General features: G+C 40.7%; 1 protein-coding gene across 4 annotated transcripts in view; it reads right to left on the bottom strand.

Moving 5' to 3' along the window:
• Positions 1-16953, bottom strand: part of LOC117485538 (protocadherin alpha-C2-like) — a 28386-nt gene extending 11433 nt beyond the window's left edge. For 2 of the 4 annotated variants that reach the window (XM_034134108.1, XM_034134104.1), the window contains exon 1: positions 14542-16953. In XM_034134108.1, coding sequence (XP_033989999.1) covers positions 14542-16947 — 2406 coding nt within the window. In that variant the 5' untranslated portion in view covers positions 16948-16953. Of the gene's footprint in view, positions 1-10711; positions 13255-14541 lie in introns of those variants that run through there. The other 2 variants (XM_034134109.1, XM_034134105.1) reach the window with 1 other exon arrangement.
• Between the last annotated feature and the right edge of the window lie 1002 nt (positions 16954-17955).

Raw genomic sequence — 17955 nt, 5'->3', positions numbered from 1 at the left:
ATTTAAAATTGTACTTGTGTAAAAGTACAAAAGTATTAGCATGAAAATAAACTTTAGATACCAAAAGTAAAAGTGTCCTTATGCAGAATGAGTTGTTTAAGCACTATTTATTTTTAAATTGTTGTATTATATTTATTGATGCATTAATGTGTTCACTACGGTACAGGTGGGGTTTATTTGAAATACTGTATATACTACTGGGTAGCTTACCCTATAATAGGATATGATAATGTATAAGTCGATTTATATTTTGTATATTTTATCATCTCAATCAGCAAAGTAACTAGTAACTAAATCTGTAAACTAAATGTAGTGGAGTAAAAAGTGCAACATTTGCTTGCAACATGTACTGGACTAAAAGTATAAAGTAGCATAAAATGAAAATACTCAAATAAAGTACAAGTAACTTAAACTTAAGTACAGTACTTGAGTAAATGTAATTAGTTACATTCCACCACTGGCTGCATGCATCTTTATAATTTAAGACACCAAAATGCAGATCACACAGAAAATGAACATGCTTTGGGAATTTAACCTTAAAGGTGGGGTAGGTAAGTTTGAGAAACCGGCTCGAGATACACTTTTTGTTATATTCCATGGAATGCTCTTAACATCCCGATAGCAATGAATATCTTAAGTGCTTTGACAAAAAATCCATAAAAAAATTTCACCTGTGGAAGCCGTAGTAGGCCTACTGTAAAAAGTACGACCAATCACTTTAGCCGGCCCGGCTAAAATAACTGGATGGCCGACCTGCCTGTCAGCCTTCCATCTGTGCACAGACTTATCTCGTGCCCTCATTGGTCATGTGCGCGTTCGTGTGTGTTGGAGGAGGGGCTCTGTAAGGAAGTGGCAGAATTTTTCCGGCTGTGTATTTTCAAATTTTAGCGCACTCGAGCTGGTTTCTCCAAAATTACCTACCCCACCTTTAAGGTATAACGTATTTGATATATTAGACGTAAGAAAAAGACAAAATACATTTTGTCAATTTTCATTTGCACTACAGGATGAAAACAGTAAATTGCTGTGTTGTTACTAATCATCAAAAACTGAATGACATAACTTTAATAGCTGACACATTACAGCCCCTCACTCTCTCTCTTACTCTCACTCACTCACTCACTAGTACAAGCAGACAAGAGTTTTCTTTTTTAAATATGGGTTACTATTATCATGATTTTAAACAGAGCAAGTCGACCTTCAGATGCACTTCAGCCGCCATTGGTGCTTTAAGATTCCCTGCATTTTAGTGTTCTTCCTTATTATCACTTATGATACAGCATTGATTATTTTAAATGCATTACACTTTACTTAAACATATAAAACGATGACACTGCATGAATTATCATACCTTTGAGTGCTTATTAGTCTTGATGGTTGAAGTGTGTTTAGGTAGTCAGAATGTATTCTAAGCCCCCTAAGTGAACCTGTAGTTTATAGTCAGGAGCATCAATATGACACTTGTAATTCATCATAATTCACATGTTCTATGACTGCTGATATGGGGTATCAGAAAGCATTGTGTGTTTGTGTGTAGTCCTAAAGCATTACACATGATATTTGGTTCACTAAATGCCCTCATAACACTCAACAGATTAGTTTAGAGAATATTAGGGAAAAACCTTTTTAGAAGCGAAGGGTATTAATGATTTATCAAATTGCTTATTAGACCTAATAAAACTGTATAAAGGTTTCGAAACAAGCTGCTGACCCTGATGAGGGTCACAAGCCAGAACGTGTTGGTCTCACAATAAAGTTGTTCTATACAAGTGTTGCTCTAGATTTGACCTCTTGTGACCTTTTCCTTTCTCCATGCAAATTGGGGTAGCGAAGGTTTTGCCAGCAAGTCAAAAGACTTAACATGGGCACAATTACATTTTTGCTTGTAATGTCAAGTACATTTTAAGCGTTGTAACTTAAAGAAAGTGAAGAGACAAAAAAAAGTATTCAGCGCTGATATAAAAATACTGCAATCGTCACTTATTATTGGCCTTGCAGGATGTTCAGTAGAAAACATGTGTAACAGATGTTGAATAGGTGTGTTTCCCATACCTGCAGGGTGGAGGCTGCTGAGTCACTAGTGTCTGTGAGTCCAGTGCCTCGTGGTAAACTGGACACGATGTATCTGGAGCCCTTTGGCACAGGCTGTCTGACCACCATCTTTCCTTTCCTGGTCTCTGCTAGAAGCATACTGTACCAGTAGGCGTCGTTGGAGACCAGAGTGGAGTCTGCGATGGTGGAGTTCCTCTCACTGATCACACTGTTCCTGCAGGGAGGAGCCGCTTTGCTTGGCTTGGGTTTCTGACACTTGATCACGATGGTGACCAGTATGGTGATCAGCAGGAGAAATGACACGGAGCCCAGACCGATGACCAGGTACAGGTTGAGGTCTGAGAAGATGTCATATTCTAGAGGCACCTCGGTCATGTCAGAGTAGGCCTTCACGGCAGTCTCCACTGTGGACAGCTTGATGGTGACTGTAGCAGAGAGGGCAGGCTCCCCGTTGTCTTTGGCAACAACAACCAGTCTCTGGTGGCGTGGGTCTCTGTAGCTGAACATCCTCATGGTCCGGATCTCTCCGTTGTATTGGTCCAGACTGAACAAGGGTGGCGTCAGTCACCTGCAGAAACTGGTAGGTGATCCGGGAGTTGTGCACCGAGTCTGTGTCCAAGGCTATCACTTTAGAAACCAGAGAGCCTTTATCGGTGGATCTGGGGATCTTTTCCTCCACCACCGAGCCGTGTGCGCGCCACGGAGAGACAATAACCGGAGCGTTGTCGTTCTGATCCACAATGATGATGTGCACCGTCACGTTACTGCTGAGAGGAGGAGAGCCAGAGTCTCTGGCCTCGATGTGGAAGAGAAACTCCTTCTCAATCTCATAGTCAAACGTTTAAGTGCGTAAAGATTCCCGTTCTCTGGGTTGATGGAGAACAGCATGGACATGGAGGTGTTGGCTATCTCCCTCTCTAAGATGAAATAAACTAGATACTGGTTTTCATGGAGGTCAGGGTCAAACGCAGTTGGGGAACTGAGCAGGGCTCCAGGAGCGTTATTCTCCTCCACACGTATAGTATAAAAAGACTGAGGGAACTGTGGCACATTGTCATTAACATCCAGCAGCTCTAAGGTCATTGTTTCATTGTCAGATAAAGGAGGAGAGCCTCTGTCTGTCACAGTGAAAGTGATGTCATATTCAGGGACCCTCTCACGGTCTAACGGCTCTGACACCACTAATTCATAATAGTTATCAGAGGACTCCCTCAGTTTGAAAGGCATGTTATCTGGAATGTGAAGATCAACCACTCCATTGTCCCCTGAGTCTTTATCACTGACACTCACCACTGCTATCACTGTGTCTAATTCTATGTTTTCTTTAATTGGACTTTGAAAAGACTTGATGGATATTTCTGGATGATTGTCATTCATATCTTTCACCTGTATTGTCAGTTTACACTGTCCTGTTAAGGAGTTAGGCCCCTTATCACTGGCAATAACTTCCATTTCATAAAGTTTAAAATCTTCATAATTTATCATCTCTTTCACTCTGATTTCACCATTTTCTGGATTTAAGTTAAACACCTGTTGTGTTCTCTCTGATGTATATAAACTATATGAATACATAATATCAGAATTTGACCCTTCGTCTAAATCGGTAGCTTTTAATTGTATTACTAGACTGCCAATGGGGGAGTTTTCCATCACATCTATGATGTATTCGTCTTTATCAAATGACGGGGCGTTGTCGTTCACATCAAGCACGCGAACAATGATGCTGGCTGTACCTGTGCGCGTGGGCACTCCACCGTCCACAGCAGTGAGAATAAGATTATGCACAGCCTGCTGCTCTCTATCTAATGCTTTTTTTCAAAATCAAATCCGCAAACTTTGTCCCGTCTCTCCCGGTCTGAATTTCCAGTGCAAAATGTTCACTTGAGCTCAGATGGTAATTGTTCACAGAATTTGTTCCAACATCTGGGTCTGCAGCATTGTTCAATGAGAATCTCTCTCCAACAGGGCTTGATTCAGATATGTCCAAATGCATCGTTCCCCGTCGGAAATGAGGAGCGTTGTCGTTAATGTCCGTGATTTCCACCTCAATGTTAAACATTCGTATCGGGTTTTCAATCGTAGCGTCCAATTTAAGAAAGCATGATGTAGATGTCTTCAAGGGGCATAAAAACTCTCTGTCGATCCTTTCCAGGACGAACAGCTCTCCTGTGTCTTTGTTGATATCGATATACTTTTTATTTCCTACTACGTCTACGCGCATTTTCCTTCCCTTTAGCGTCTTCACGTCTAATCCCAGATCTGTTGCTAAATTAGCAACGACTGAGCCTTCTTCCATTTCTTCGGGAACATAATAATGTGTGACGGTAGACACCGTGTCAATCATGGCAGAAAGAAAGAGAAATACACACACGTACCCTGTCCCAAATAACTGTGGGATTTGATCCGCCATATTTCAGATTCCGTAGTTATTCATTTGAAATACTCTGAAACCTAGATAAACCGTCCTCTCGTTGAACGAAAAAACGAAACGACGTTCTTAAAACATGTTTTGTTACGCCCCTGCCTCGAGTGACGTCCTTGTTATAAAATGTCTGAGTGTCCCTCCTCCAATAAACTATCGTGAAAACCATGACCTCATCAGCGAGTTTGTTTTTGTGGAGAGCAGCGACGAAAATAGTCTTGTGTGAGCCTTTGCAACTTTTCAAAAAACAAACATTTTACCTTGCGTTAAATGTAGGAGAAGTTACAGTGGAAAAAGTATTATAGTTGAAGAAGCTGCAAAAGTTATGAAGTATTCACTTTTGAGTTCTGAACGTTTTATTCCCTGGGTGAGAGATGTGCTTCTAAAAAAGAAACAACTACTTCAAGTTTTTGTTTATTCTATACTTGGATAACTTAATAAATGTGTTGCCTTTTTGTTTTTCATCAAATGTGTTTACAATTATTGTTAATGACAGTTGCTTTTATTTAATACAATATATGTGTGCCCCACATGTAGGCCCTACTTAATGTGTCTTCCAAATACTTAATGTATGCAGAGATATCCAGGCTGACATTGTAAAATAAAATATAATTTAGAAGAATCCATACTGCATGCAGAGGTGGAAGAAGTATCAGATTATTTACTAAAGTAAACGTAGCAATAGTACACTGCACAAAAACAAAACACTTATTAGTTAAAGTCCCGCATTTAAAATTGTACTTGTGTAAAAGTACAAAAGTATTAGCATGAAAATAAACTTTAGATACCAAAAGTAAAAGTGTCCTTATGCAGAATGAGTTGTTTAAGCACTATTTATTTTTAAATTGTTGTATAATATTTATTGATGCATTAATGTGTTCACTACGGTACAGGTGGGGTTTATTTGAAATACTGTATATACTACTGGGTAGCTTACCCTATAATAGGATATGATAATGTATAAGTCGATTTATATTTTGTATATTTTATCATCTCAATCAGCAAAGTAACTAGTAACTAAATCTGTAAACTAAATGTAGTGGAGTAAAAAGTGCAACATTTGCTTGCAACATGTACTGGACTAAAAGTATAAAGTAGCATAAAATGAAAATACTCAAATAAAGTACAAGTAACTTAAACTTAAGTACAGTACTTGAGTAAATGTAATTAGTTACATTCCACCACTGGCTGCATGCATCTTTATAATTTAAGACACCAAAATGCAGATCACACAGAAAATGAACATGCTTTGGGAATTTAACCTTAAAGGTGGGGTAGGTAAGTTTGAGAAACCGGCTCGAGATACACTTTTTGTTATATTCCATGGAATGCTCTTAACATCCCGATAGCAATGAATATCTTAAGTGCTTTGACAAAAAATCCATAAAAAAATTTCACCTGTGGAAGCCGTAGTAGGCCTACTGTAAAAAGTACGACCAATCACTTTAGCCGGCCCGGCTAAAATAACTGGATGGCCGACCTGCCTGTCAGCCTTCCATCTGTGCACAGACTTATCTCGTGCCCTCATTGGTCATGTGCGCGTTCGTGTGTGTTGGAGGAGGGGCTCTGTAAGGAAGTGGCAGATTTTTTCCGGCTGTGTATTTTCAAATTTTAGCGCACTCGAGCTGGTTTCTCCAAAATTACCTACCCCACCTTTAAGGTATAACGTATTTGATATATTAGACGTAAGAAAAAGACAAAATACATTTTGTCAATTTTCATTTGCACTACAGGATGAAAACAGTAAATTGCTGTGTTGTTACTAATCATCAAAAACTGAATGACATAACTTTAATAGCTGACACATTACAGCCCCTCACTCTCTCTCTTACTCTCACTCACTCACTCACTCACTCACTCACTCACTCACTAGTACAAGCAGACAAGAGTTTTCTTTTTTAAATATGGGTTACTATTATCATGATTTTAAACAGAGCAAGTCGACCTTCAGATGCACTTCAGCCGCCATTGGTGCTTTAAGATTCCCTGCATTTTAGTGTTCTTCCTTATTATCACTTATGATACAGCATTGATTATTTTAAATGCATTACACTTTACTTAAACATATAAAACGATGACACTGCATGAATTATCATACCTTTGAGTGCTTATTAGTCTTGATGGTTGAAGTGTGTTTAGGTAGTCAGAATGTATTCTAAGCCCCCTAAGTGAACCTGTAGTTTATAGTCAGGAGCATCAATATGACACTTGTAATTCATCATAATTCACATGTTCTATGACTGCTGATATGGGGTATCAGAAAGCATTGTGTGTTTGTGTGTAGTCCTAAAGCATTACACATGATATTTGGTTCACTAAATGCCCTCATAACACTCAACAGATTAGTTTAGAGAATATTAGGGAAAAACCTTTTTAGAAGCGAAGGGTATTAATGATTTATCAAATTGCTTATTAGACCTAATAAAACTGTATAAAGGTTTCGAAACAAGCTGCTGACCCTGATGAGGGTCACAAGCCAGAACGTGTTGGTCTCACAATAAAGTTGTTCTATACAAGTGTTGCTCTAGATTTGACCTCTTGTGACCTTTTCCTTTCTCCATGCAAATTGGGGTAGCGAAGGTTTTGCCAGCAAGTCAAAAGACTTAACATGGGCACAATTACATTTTTGCTTGTAATGTCAAGTACATTTTAAGCGTTGTAACTTAAAGAAAGTGAAGAGACAAAAAAAAGTATTCAGCGCTGATATAAAAATACTGCAATCGTCACTTATTATTGGCCTTGCAGGATGTTCAGTAGAAAACATGTGTAACAGATGTTGAATAGGTGTGTTTCCCATACCTGCAGGGTGGAGGCTGCTGAGTCACTAGTGTCTGTGAGTCCAGTGCCTCGTGGTAAACTGGACACGATGTATCTGGAGCCCTTTGGCACAGGCTGTCTGACCACCATCTTTCCTTTCCTGGTCTCTGCTAGAAGCATACTGTACCAGTAGGCGTCGTTGGAGACCAGAGTGGAGTCTGCGATGGTGGAGTTCCTCTCACTGATCACACTGTTCCTGCAGGGAGGAGCCGCTTTGCTTGGCTTGGGTTTCTGACACTTGATCACGATGGTGACCAGTATGGTGATCAGCAGGAGAAATGACACGGAGCCCAGACCGATGACCAGGTACAGGTTGAGGTCTGAGAAGATGTCATATTCTAGAGGCACCTCGGTCATGTCAGAGTAGGCCTTCACGGCAGTCTCCACTGTGGACAGCTTGATGGTGACTGTAGCAGAGAGGGCAGGCTCCCCGTTGTCTTTGGCAACAACAACCAGTCTCTGGTGGCGTGGGTCTCTGTAGCTGAACATCCTCATGGTCCGGATCTCTCCGTTGTATTGGTCCAGACTGAACAAGGTGGCGTCAGTCACCTGCAGAAACTGGTAGGTGATCCGGGAGTTGTGCACCGAGTCTGTGTCCAAGGCTATCACTTTAGAAACCAGAGAGCCTTTATCGGTGGATCTGGGGATCTTTTCCTCCACCACCGAGCCGTGTGCGCGCCACGGAGAGACAATAACCGGAGCGTTGTCGTTCTGATCCACAATGATGATGTGCACCGTCACGTTACTGCTGAGAGGAGGAGAGCCAGAGTCTCTGGCCTCGATGTGGAAGAGAAACTCCTTCTCAATCTCATAGTCAAACGTTTTAAGTGCGTAAAGATTCCCGTTCTCTGGGTTGATGGAGAACAGCATGGACATGGAGGTGTTGGCTATCTCCCTCTCTAAGATGAAATAAACTAGATACTGGTTTTCATGGAGGTCAGGGTCAAACGCAGTTGGGGAACTGAGCAGGGCTCCAGGAGCGTTATTCTCCTCCACACGTATAGTATAAAATGACTGAGGGAACTGTGGCACATTGTCATTAACATCCAGCAGCTCTAAGGTCATTGTTTCATTGTCAGATAAAGGAGGAGAGCCTCTGTCTGTCACAGTGAAAGTGATGTCATATTCAGGGTCCCTCTCACGGTCTAACGGCTCTGACACCACTAATTCATAATAGTTATCAGAGGACTCCCTCAGTTTGAAAGGCATGTTATCTGGAATGTGAAGATCAACCACTCCATTGTCCCCTGAGTCTTTATCACTGACACTCACCACTGCTATCACTGTGTCTAATTCTATGTTTTCTTTAATTGGACTTTGAAAAGACTTGATGGATATTTCTGGATGATTGTCATTCATATCTTTCACCTGTATTGTCAGTTTACACTGTCCTGTTAAGGAGTTAGGCCCCTTATCACTGGCAATAACTTCCATTTCATAAAGTTTAAAATCTTCATAATTTATCATCTCTTTCACTCTGATTTCACCATTTTCTGGATTTAAGTTAAACACCTGTTGTGTTCTCTCTGATGTATATAAACTATATGAATACATAATATCAGAATTTGACCCTTCGTCTAAATCGGTAGCTTTTAATTGTATTACTAGACTGCCAATGGGGGAATTCTCCATCACATCTATGATGTATTTGTCTTTATCAAATGACGGGGCGTTGTCGTTCACATCAAGCACGCGAACAATGATGCTGGCTGTACCTGTGCGCGTGGGCACTCCACCGTCCACAGCAGTGAGAATAAGATTATGAACAGCATGCTGCTCTCTATCTAATGCTTTTTTCAAAATCAAATCCGCAAACTTTGTCCCGTCTCTCCCGGTCTGAATTTCGATGGAGAAATGTTCACTTGAGCTCAGATGGTAATTGTTCACAGAATTTGTTCCAACATCTGGGTCTGCAGCATTGTTCAATGAGAATCTCTCTCCAACAGGGCTTGATTCAGATATGTCCAAATGCATCGTTCCCCGTCGGAAATGAGGAGCGTTGTCGTTAATGTCCGTGATTTCCACCTCAATGTTAAACATTCGTATCGGGTTTTCAATCGTAGCGTCTAACCTGAGAAAGCACGTTGTAGTTGTCTTCAATGGGCATAAAAACTCTCTGTCGATCCTTTCCTGCATGAACAGCTCTCCTGTGTCTTTGTTGATGTCGATATACTTTTTATTTCCTACGAGATCTACGCGCATTTTCCTATTATTCAGAGTCTTCACGTCTAATCCGAGATCAATTGCTAAATTAGCAACGATTGAGCCTTCTTCCATTTCTTCGGGAACAGAATAATGGGTGACGGGGGACACCGTGTGCATTATGGCAGAAAGAAAGAGAAATACGAAAACGTACCCTGTGCAGGAATACTGATGAATTAGACGAGCCATTGAACATAATCCGTATGAAACCTTCAAAGTGATATCCGTTGTCTTTTTCTCGTGACGAAAATAAATGTTGGTTTTATGAAAGCGTTTGTTAATGCTGCTGGTAATGGCAGAGATGTTTGTGAAATATGTCTGCCTGCCAAGTCTCGAATGAACTATCGTGAGAACGATGATATCATGAAGGACCTCCTCGTAAATGATAACTTTTTTTTTTGTGGAGAGCAGCGACATGAATAGTCCTTCATGAGGTTTTAAACCTTGGAGAAAATGTGTAGTGTCTACATCTCGTTGACTATCATACATTTCCAATCAAATATTAATTCAAAATGTGTGATAAAATACTTTGAACGTGTTTACAGTATTTCGTGTTTTAAACTTTATTCTAGGAACGTGTGAGCATTAACTACAGTTTTGCTTTTTCTGTTCAACTGTCTTTAATACAACGGGTCTTTAATATGTTGATTTAATTACATTAATAATACACAATGAACTATCGTTTCATATATATGATGCCACTGTCCTTTCCTTCGTGTCACACTTACAAGCGGATTGGTGTTGCTGAAATCATTAAAATATGTTGAGATATGTTGATGCACTCTTGTTCAGTCTTTTTAATTTTTAATTTAAATGTCATTTGTAAATTATGTGTTTATGTCATGTTCCCACAAAGAGCGCAATCAATTGTTTTTTTGTTGCCTGTCCACCTTGAGCCAAATCTAAGAACAATGTGCAAGAAACCCTGATGTATCGAAGGGGCAAACATTGCAAATATCCAATGATATACTCTATCTAATGTTACAAGAAGCAAATACTTGTATGAACATTTCAATTATATCTGCAAGTAACCTTGTACCAACGAAGGTAGACATGTTTTTATACACACCTATTAAACAATAACATAATTTAATTTTTAAGAGAGAGCTGTGGGCAATACACATATATAATGTAGTTTGCAAAAGGACCATACTTTTTATAGCTTTTTTGATTGAAAATCTCTGAGAATATGCATGTTTAATTGAGGTGTTTCCATACCTGCAGAGTGGAGGCTGCTGATCCACTAGTGTCTGTGAGTCCAGTGCCTCGTGGTAAACTGGACACGATGTATCTGGAGCCCTTTGGCACAGGCTGTCTGACCACCATCTTTCCTTTTCTGGTCTCTGCTAGAAGCATACTGTACCAGTAGGCGTCGTTGGAGACCAGAGTGGAGTCTGCGATGGTGGAGTTCCCCTCACTGATCACACTGTTCCTGCAGGGAGGAGCCGCTTTGCTTGGCTTGGGTTTCTGACACTTGATTACGATGGTGACCAATATGGTGATCAGCAGGAGAAATGACACGGAGCCCAGACCGATGACCAGGTACAGGTTGAGGTCTGAGAAGATGTCATATTCTAGAGGCACCTCGGTCATGTCAGAGTAGGCCTTCACGGCAGTCTCCACTGTGGACAGCTTTATAGTGACTGTAGCAGAGAGGGCAGGCTCGCCGTTGTCCTTGGCAACGACAACCAGTCTCTGGTGGCGCGGGTCTCTGTAGCTGAACATCCTCATGGTCCGGATCTCTCCGTTGTATTGGTCCAGACTGAACAAGGTGGCGTCAGTCACCTGCAGGAACTGGTAGGTGATCCGGGAGTTGTGCACCGAGTCTGTGTCCAAGGCTATCACTTTAGAAACCAGAGAGCCTTTATCGGTGGATCTGGGGATCTTTTCCTCCACCACCGAGCCGTGTGCGCGCCACGGAGAGACAATAACCGGAGCGTTGTCGTTCTGGTCCACAATGATGATGTGCACCGTCACGTTACTGCTGAGAGGAGGAGAGCCAGAGTCTCTGGCCTCGATGTGGAAGAGAAACTCCTTCTCAATCTCGTAGTCAAAAGTTTTGAGTGCGTAAAGATTCCCGTTCTCTGGGTTGATGGAGAACAGCATGGACATGGAGGTGTTGGCTATCTGCCTCTCTAGGATGAAATAAACAAGATACTGGTTTTCATGGAGGTCAGGGTCAAACGCAGTTGGGGAACTGAGCAGGGCTCCAGGAGCGTTATTCTCCTCCACACGTATAGTATAAAATGACTGAGGGAACTGTGGCACATTGTCATTAACATCCAGCAGCTCTAAGGTCATTGTTTCATTGTCAGATAAAGGAGGAGAGCCTCTGTCTGTCACAGTGAAAGTGATGTCATATTCAGGGACCCTCTCACGGTCTAACGGCTCTGACACCACTAATTCATAATAGTTATCAGAGGACTCCCTCAGTTTGAAAGGCATGTTGTCTGGAATGTGAAGATCAACCACTCCATTGTCCCCTGAGTCTTTATCACTGACACTCACCACTGCTATCACTGTGTCTAATTCTATGTTTTCATTGACTGGACTCTGAAAGGATTTAATAGATATTTCTGGGTGGTTGTCATTCATGTCTTCAACCATAATTTGTACAGTGCATTGTCCAGATAAACTATTGACTCCTTTATCTGTTGCTATAACCTCCATATCATACATCCTGAAATCCTCATAATTTAACATTCCTTTAACAGTAATTTCACCAGAGGAAGGATTCAGATTAAATGTTTCCTGCGTTTTCTCTGATGTATATAAACTGTAGGAGTATGTTATATCAGAATTTGAACCCTCGTCTAGGTCTGTTGCATTGAGATGAACAACAAGACTTCCAATGGGAGAGTTTTCCATTATCTTGATGCTGTAATTTGTTTTGTCAAAAGTAGGAGTGTTGTCATTTATGTCCGAAACATGCACAATAATACTTGCAGTGCCAGAACGTGCAGGTGTGCCTCCATCTACAGCTGTGAGAATTAAATTATGCACAGCCTGCTGCTCTCGGTCTAAACTCTTTGTTAAGATTAATTCTGCAAATTTCGATCCATCTCTTCCAGTCTGAACTTCAATATTAAAATGTTCACTTTCACTCAGGTGGTATGTTTTCACTGAATTACTTCCGACATCAGGATCAACTGCATTGCTGAGAGAGAATCTCTCTCCTTTCGGCGTTGCTTCAGATATATCTAAATGTATGGCGTCTCTCCGAAATTGCGGGGCGTTGTCGTTAACATCCAGAATTTCTACTTCTATATTAAAGATTCGTAGTGGATTTTCTAGTATAACCTCCAGTTTGAGATAACAAGACAACTTTGCAAGACACATGTATTCTCTGTCAATCTTCTCTACAATATACAGTTCTCCAGTCTCTTTGTTCACTTCCAGATATTTCTTATTTGCAATAATGTCAAGACGCATCTTTCTCTGATTCAAAGTCTTAACATCCAGGCTGAGATCTGTAGCAATGTTAGCTACAACTGATCCTTCCTTCATTTCCTCCGGTATTGAATAATGAGTCACTGAAGTCGATATGTTACGAACGAAAGAAAGAAAAACAACAAGCACCACGTACCTTCTGCAAGACTGCATTTTTAAAAATGACCCCATTGTTGCGTGCAACGTCACTGCACCTTTAGCGATTTAATGTACCTTTCCCTTGATATTGCAGTTTGCAATCTTGGCTTTCATCCCAAACATGTTCATGTAGAGGTAATCCAAATATTTCAATTTCGGTATGAAAAAGGAAAATCGCGTTTCTGGAGTGGAGTTTCAGCACCACTGAGCTCTCCGGTTGTTTCACGATCTACGGTGATTCAGTGTCATGGCGTTTGTGTAATAATGTATTTTAGAGAAACAGCGCCACCTTTTGCTTTTTGAACGGCTATGTGCTTAACATGAGGCACAATAAGCAATAAATACATTTTAAATGTTTTGTATGGATTTAAAACGTTTTTTTAAGCAGATATGCTGGAAATGAATGTTAAACTAATAACGATGTCTCCTATACATTTCTAAAATGCTAAATCAAATCTCAGCTAATATTGGTACAAAATAAATAGAAAAACATATGACATATACATTTGAGCTCACCTTGATCCTTAAAATCTAAATTAATTCAGCGTCAGTAGCCTTTCGTTCGCCATTTTCTCGTATCACTTGAATGAAAAGTATAATTGCGCACGGACTGTGATGTCACAAGAGTATATATGACTGGGGAACAGTGACGCTTTGTGCAAAAAAGAGACCAATTTAACAGGGTTTGCTGAATGATTATTTTAAATCAACCTAGTGGTGTGTAGTACGAGTCAGCTTAAACAATTAGAGTTTTGTCTTTTAAGTATTCATAAGATACCTGTACATTTTTTTCATGGAATTATTTCATTTCGTCTTTAATTTCTCTGTTGGATGATTAGTAACCATGTGCAAAACCCTGAGTAATGACTGATAAGAATCAGAGTAAAAACATTGGGATTGAAGATGTTTAAGGGCTTTGAACAAATAACATCTGGGTGTTTGACTCTTAAAGATACTCTCATTATTGTTTTGCTGTCACCCACACGACCGTCTTTATAAAGCACATGTACACTGATTTACAAACTTGATATTTAACGTTTTCAATCCCAGACTATTGAGGAATCTTGAATTATGGGGTTATTTTGACACGTGAAGCAGCGAGGTTGCCTTTAATGAGAGTTTCAGCACCACGGAGCTGTCCGGATGTTTGACGCTGTACCGTTTTTCCAATGGTTCCTTCTCAAGGTGACCGTGGGTTACGTTTTGTCTAATGTAAATCACAGCTCTTTGAAAATTGATGGATCATGTAATGGGGATGCTTAAAAAGCACAGATTAAAGTTTAAAGGTGAGCTCAACATGAGAGACTGCAGCAGATATTGTTAAATATAATGATGTTGTTTTTTTGTTTGTAAACTTTGTTTTGATAACGTTATATTTCAAACCTTCTACAATGTTATATGGCACGCTACGTTATGACGAACACAAGATTATACGAGACAAGTTAGAACTATGGTCATACCTGCAGGGTGGAGGCTGCTGATCCACTAGTGTCTGTGAGTCCAGTGCCTCGTGGTAAACTGGACACGATGTATCTGGAGCCCTTTGGCACAGGCTGTCTGACCACCATCTTTCCTTTCCTGGTCTCTGCTAGAAGCATACTGTACCAGTAGGCGTCGTTGGAGACCAGAGTGGAGTCTGCGATGGTGGAGTTCCTCTCACTGATCACACTGTTCCTGCAGGGAGGAGCCGCTTTGCTGGGCTTGGGTTTCTGACACTTGATCACGATGGTGACCAGTATGGTGATCAGCAGGAGAAATGACACAGAGCCCAGACCGATGACCAGGTACAGGTTGAGGTCTGAGAAGATGTCATATTCTAGAGGCACCTCGGTCATGTCAGAGTAGGCCTTCACGGCAGTCTCCACTGTGGACAGCTTGATGGTGACTGTAGCAGAGAGGGCAGGCTCCCCGTTGTCCTTGGCAACAACAACCAGTCTCTGGTGGCGCGGGTCTCTGTAGCTGAACATCCTCATGGTCCGGATCTCTCCGTTGTATTGGTCCAGACTGAACAAGGTGGCGTCAGTCACCTGCAGGAACTGGTAGGTGATCCGGGAGTTGTGCACCGAGTCTGTGTCCAAGGCTATCACTTTAGAAACCAGAGAGCCTTTATCGGTGGATCTGGGGATCTTTTCCTCCACCACCGAGCCGTGTGCGCGCCACGGAGAGACAATAACCGGAGCGTTGTCGTTCTGGTCCACAATGATGATGTGCACCGTCACGTTACTGCTGAGAGGAGGAGAGCCAGAGTCTCTGGCCTCGATGTGGAAGAGAAACTCCTTCTCGATCTCGTAGTCAAACGTTTTTAGTGCGTAAAGATTCCCGTTCTCTGGGTTGATGGAGAACAGCATGGACATGGAGGTGTTGGCTATCTCCCTCTCTAGGATGAAATAAACTAGATACTGGTTTTCATGGAGGTCAGGGTCAAACGCAGTTGGGGAACTGAGCAGGGCTCCAGGAGCGTTATTCTCCTCCACACGTATAGTATAAAATGACTGAGGGAACTGTGGCACATTGTCATTAACATCCAGCAGCTCTAAGGTCATTGTTTCATTGTCAGATAAAGGAGGAGAGCCTCTGTCTGTCACAGTGAAAGTGATGTCATATTCAGGGACCCTCTCACGGTCTAACGGCTCTGACACCACTAATTCATAATAGTTATCAGAGGACTCCCTCAGTTTGAAAGGCATGTTATCTGGAATGTGAAGATCAACCACTCCATTGTCCCCTGAGTCTTTATCACTGACACTCACCACTGCTATCACTGTGTCTAATTCTATGTTTTCTTTAATTGGACTTTGAAAAGACTTGATGGATATTTCTGGATGATTGTCATTCATATCTTTCACCTGTATTGTCAGTTTACACTGTCCTGTTAAGGAGTTAGGCCCCTTATCACTGGCTATAACTTCCATTTCATAAAGTTTAAAATCTTCATAATTTATCATCTCTTTCACTCTGATTTCACCATTTTCTGGATTTAAGTTAAACACTTGTTGTGTTCTCTCTGATGTATATAAACTATATGAATAATTAATATCAGAATTTGACCCTTCGTCTAAATCGGTAGCTTTTAATTGTATTACTAGACTGCCAATGGGGGAGTTTTCCATCACATCTATGATGTATTCGTCTTTATCAAATGACGGGGCGTTGTCGTTCACATCAAGCACGCGAACAATGATGCTGGCTGTACCTGTGCGCGTGGGCACTCCACCGTCCACAGCAGTGAGAATAAGATTATGCACAGCCTGCTGCTCTCTATCTAATGCTTTTTTCAAAATCAAATCCGCAAACTTTGTCCCGTCTCTCCCGGTCTGAATTTCGATGGAGAAATGTTCACTTGAGCTCAGATGGTAATTGTTCACAGAATTTGTTCCAACATCTGGGTCTGCAGCATTGTTCAATGAGAATCTCTCTCCAACAGGGCTTGATTCAGATATGTCCAAATGCATCGTTCCCCGTCGAAAATGAGGAGCGTTGTCGTTAATGTCCGTGATTTCCACCTCAATGTTAAACATTCGTATCGGGTTTTCAATCGTAGCGTCTAATCTGAGAAAGCACGTTGTTGTCTTCAAGGGGCATAAAACCTCTCTGTCGATCCTTTCCTGCATGAACAGCTCTCCTGTGTCTTTGTTGATGTCGATATACTTTTTATTTCCTACGAGATCTACGCGCATTTTCCTATTATTCAGAGTCTTCACGTCTAATCCGAGATCAATTGCTAAATTAGCAACGATTGAGCCTTCTTCCATTTCTTCGGGAACAGAATAATGGGTGACGGGGGACACCGTGTGCATTATGGCAGAAAGAAAGAGAAATACGAAAACGTACCCTGTGCAGGAATACTGATGAATTAGACGAGCCATTGAACATAATCCGTATGAAACCTTCAAAGTGATATCCGTTGTCTTTTTCTCGTGACGAAAATAAATGTTGGTTTTAAGAAAGCGTTTGTTAATGCTGCTGGTAATGGCAGAGATTTTTGTGAAATATGTCTGCCTGCCAAGCCTCGAACGAACTATCGTGAGAACGATGATATCATGAAGGACCTCCTCGTAAATTATAACTTTTTTTTTTGTGGAGAGCAGCGACATGAATAGTCCTTCATTAGGTTTTAAACCTTGGAGAAAATGTGTAGTGTCCACATCTCGTTGACTATCATACATTTCCAATCAAATATTTATTCAAAATGTGTGATAAAATACTTTGAACGTGTTTACAGTATTTCGTGTTTTAAACTTTATTCTAGGAACGTGTGAGCATTAACTACAGTTTTGCTTTTTCTGTTGAACTGTCTTTAATAAAACGGGTCTTTAATATATTGATTTAATTACATTAATAATACACAATAAACTATCGTTTCATATATATGATGCCACTGTCCTTTCCTTCGTGTCACACTTACAAGCGGATTGGTGTTGCTGAAATCATTAAAATATGTAGAGATATGTTGATGCACTCTTGTTCAGTCTTTTTAATTTTTAATTTAAATGTCATTTGTAAATTATGTGTTTATGTCATGTTCCTACAAAGAGCACAATCAATTGTTTTTTTGTTGCCTGTCCACCTTGAGCCAAATCTAAGAACAATGTGCAAGAAACCCTGATGTATCGAAGGGGCAAACATTGCAAATATCCAATGATATACTCTATCTAATGTTACAAGAAGCAAATACTTGTATGAACATTTCAATTATATCTGCAAGTAACCTTGTACCAACGAAGGTAGACATGTTTTTATACACACCTATTAAACAATAACATAATTTAATTTTTAAGAGAGAGCTGTGGGCAATACACATATATAATGTAGTTTGCAAAAGGACCATACTTTGTATAGCTTTTTTGATTGAAAATCTCTGAGAATATGCATGT

This window comes from Trematomus bernacchii, unplaced genomic scaffold (genome assembly GCF_902827165.1).
Source record: "Trematomus bernacchii unplaced genomic scaffold, fTreBer1.1, whole genome shotgun sequence".
NCBI classification, from domain to species: Eukaryota; Metazoa; Chordata; class Actinopteri; order Perciformes; family Nototheniidae; genus Trematomus; species Trematomus bernacchii.
The sequence above is the reverse complement of the archived record's forward strand: the minus strand, read 5'-3'. Positions and strand labels throughout refer to the sequence as shown.